At 42.9% G+C, this 3,483-nt stretch overlaps 1 protein-coding gene across 1 annotated transcript; it reads right to left on the minus strand.

Annotated features, from left to right (window-relative positions):
* Nucleotides 1-7: 7 nt before the first annotated feature.
* On the minus strand, nucleotides 8-3,372 carry VTP21DRAFT_9699 (uncharacterized protein; the record flags this gene model as incomplete). Its single annotated transcript, XM_069400674.1, has 9 exons — nucleotides 8-29; nucleotides 101-1,468; nucleotides 1,538-1,615; nucleotides 1,708-1,806; nucleotides 1,915-1,955; nucleotides 2,077-2,125; nucleotides 2,189-2,869; nucleotides 3,122-3,241; nucleotides 3,314-3,372. 9 exons carry the CDS (start codon nucleotides 3,370-3,372, stop codon nucleotides 8-10), a joined length of 2,517 nt encoding a protein of 838 aa, XP_069245468.1.
* Between the last annotated feature and the right edge of the window lie 111 nt (nucleotides 3,373-3,483).

A 3,483-nucleotide genomic window follows, 5' to 3' on the forward strand; every position in this document is an offset into this window, starting at 1 on the left:
CGAAAGCTCACTCATGGTTTGAAGGCGAGCTAACTTGAACATGTTGACATTGAATTGGTCAAGCCTGTAAAAGGGTTTTGCCTCGATAAACGGAGTCAACTTCGCCGGAACAGCCTCGATAAACGCAGATGCGTTCCGATAATGGACCCGGTATTCAATGCGTGCCCCATAGTTTTTGGTTAATGCCATTTCCCATGCCATTTTCATCAGCTTCACTGACTTCTCCATTTTGCTGCTATAGTTGAGGACGTCTTGAATCGAAAATTTCTTCGGTCCTCTCCCCTTATCGTGGGAATACAACGACTGCTTCTCGCTCATGTATGCTTGCATGTATATGACGCCACATTGCTCCTGGATCCATTTTCGCGCCTCTGCTCTCAATCCCGCAATTTCCGAGGTGAAGCACCATCGGTCCATTGTGCCCATTTTCATCCCCGAAAGTTTGAAAATCTCCTTGACCGCTTCTGCCTTCCAGAGCAACGTGGTGGCGGCACCCGAATTCGATTTGGGGAATATCTCTACCCCGATATCGAGGAAAAGCTTACTCTTGTCGATGGAGTCCCAGTCTATATCAGTGAGCTCTTTCCGTAACAACTCGAGAGGATTATCCATGGATGACCGCAGAATCACCTTGAGATCCTTGGCGTAAATATGGAAGAAATGATCTCGAAATACGCTAAGCTCTGCATCGGCTTCGCAACGCTTGCGCAAAGCAGAGAAAATCTGGGGCAAATACGCTCCAGGAATCCATTTGCCGCTGAAACGGAAGCCTCCTGTACCACAACTTAATCCCTGCGCAATATCGTAAGAAGGAGGGAATTGTGTGATGTCGTTGTCGGGCAATACTTCCTTTAACGCCGGCAGCATCACCTTATCATAAAAGCGTTTCAAATACTTCGCTTTTACGTAGTTGACCCACCTTCCCTTTTTACTCCGCAGTAAAGGAAGGAAAATCAACACTTTCACGCATCCGCCATCGCCACATGTCCCAAGCTCGAAGTTTGGAACACTGCTTAGTTTCACTTCTTCTTGCTTGCCCTTGACATTTTTGATCTGAACAGTGATGTGGTTGTTAAACCGCAAGGTTGCATTCCGGTCTGGGAAAGGAAAATATTTAAGATTCCCACACACCGGCAAAGTTTGGCCCGTCCACAATATACTATCGATATCGATCGTATGTGTTAAGTCGGCCCGAGAGTAACCCATGCATGACGCCTTGAAGGATATGGGCAAAATGGCCTTCTGATGCAATCCGGAGATGACAAGCTGCTTTCTTTTTTCTATAGTCACTTCCCTCGCCACATTTATCCATTGCTCAAGGCTAACTGCAGGGTGAACAGTTTTGAGGGCTTGATTTGTCTCTGGATAAGTGTTCGAAGATGATGGTGTTTCTGAAACGATTGGTGGCGGCGGCACAAGAACTAAATCGGCAATTGATTTGAAGTTGAATTTGCTTTTATATATTGGCCTAGAGAACAATAGAGATTAGCATCATGAGTTATTTTTCGAAGTTCATTCTAAGAAGCAATGTGTTTACCTCTTTTCTATCGAAGAGCATTGTGACTCAGCATCGGATACATCAGAATTGATGGAAATAATGGTTTGACTCTCTGAGCTATTTGCGAAAAATAAAACAGATTATTTCAATCGGAGATTATTTAGTAATATCATACACAACGAGTCTTTTTTTTTTGGTTTTTACATTACCTTTCATCCGATATAACCACCAATTCAACCCCATCAGGGACTTCCCCGCGCTCAGACCCGCAGCGGCCCGCACTAAAACTTTGGTCATAGTAACCCAAACTTGTTAAAAAAACCAAGGATCGATTTAGTAGATAGTTTCGAAGCAGAATTTTCGTTTACGTGTCTACGAAATAAAGACATTTTCGAGATCGTATGACCATCACTCACCTGGCCTTTTCTTTCAATGCTCTAGAGATTCCCAAAGGATGCTGCCAATGAAAATAAAAATAAGTTAGACATATGATACTTTTTTTTTTGTAATCAATATCTTGCCAATTTAGCCAATGGAGCACCTAAAGCGCCATTACAAAAAACTGGTTTGTAGTTTACCTTTTCACGTTCTTCAAAACACCGAGGGGGACAACTCTCAGCATTCAATCTATAGGCCGCAAAATCTTAGGCTCCTCTCCCTCATATCCATAGAATGCAGCTAATTACTTACTTATTTTGTTCATGGATAGGAAGTTCTTTCGACATTTCCCTTACTCTTAGCTCCGGTCCGTCGTCAAAAAGGCGAACGAACTCGGAGGTGGTAACTATGTCCCGTATCCATGCTCTGCACTGCTCCATATCGTTGTTACTTAGACAGTTGGAGATTTCAAGACCTCTTGTCACGGCATACATGAATAGCAGAACGTATACTCCGCAATCCCCACTGGTAGTTTGGCGTGGCCCATCGACCGGAATTATGTCACTTTTCCACCACCTAGCCTTCAACTGCCCATTTGTAAGTAGTTCAACGTACTCTTTCAGTTCACCCAGATCCATTTGTCTTGGCGCGTTTCCAAGAGAGCAGTAAAAATACACTGCCAAATCCTGGGTGTCGAATAGATACGCATTCCAGTGAATATTCTCCACGTTATTAACAAATAGGAGTTTGCTCGGCAGGTTTAGTCTCTCCGGCCATGTTCGAGGAAAGAGGGTTTTCGGATCGCGCATTTTGTGCATTTGCAGGATTGGTCTGCAATAACAATCTCCATAATAGAACGATGCACTCGTGCTCTTCTCTGCATAGTTCTGAAGTCGCGTAATAAACGCATTCATCACCTCGTCATCGAGCCAGCACCCTTCGCGAAATGTCTCAAGAGATAGTTTGGAAGGAGCAACGAATTGCACGGGTCCACTAAATAATATAGAAATAACAAAACAGGGCAAATAGTTAGGCAACTTTTTGAACCCCACTATTAACTGGGTTAATTGCAATAGGTGTGTACGGTTGAATGTTATCCCACACGAGCAGAAAATTGGGTGAGGAAACGGTAAAATTCCTCCCTCAAGATTTTTCCAGAGGACCACGCAGTATTCAACACAATCAACACATGGCTTACAGTAGCTCGGTACCCGCTACAATAAGTCCGCATTATTGTGGGCTCACCTTTTATTCCCAGCGTCGGATATTGGGTTTTTTTGGATTAGTTCTCTGTCATGTTCAGACTTTGTGTTGATTGGATCAGGTTTCTTCGTATCTACAATGATTTGACAATCACTGGGAGTACTGCTTACAAGGAAAAAAAAAATTAGCAAAGTATTGCCGCAAAAAAAAAAAAAAATAAAACTTTTACTTCACCTTTGAATATGTGGGTTGTCCACGACAATTTCATTCATATTTTCATTTTCAGTCTCCATCTCAACCCATGGTTCGGTAGTGGATTCAAGTTTTTCAACGCCAATATATTTTGAAGTACAATGGGGATGTAGATTGAGAATATGATAAAAGGGGAATTCGATTAGCAGTTC

This window comes from Calcarisporiella thermophila (genome assembly GCF_041956535.1).
Source record: "Calcarisporiella thermophila strain CBS 279.70 unplaced genomic scaffold VTP21scaffold_58, whole genome shotgun sequence".
NCBI lineage: Eukaryota > Fungi > Calcarisporiellomycota > Calcarisporiellomycetes > Calcarisporiellales > Calcarisporiellaceae > Calcarisporiella > Calcarisporiella thermophila.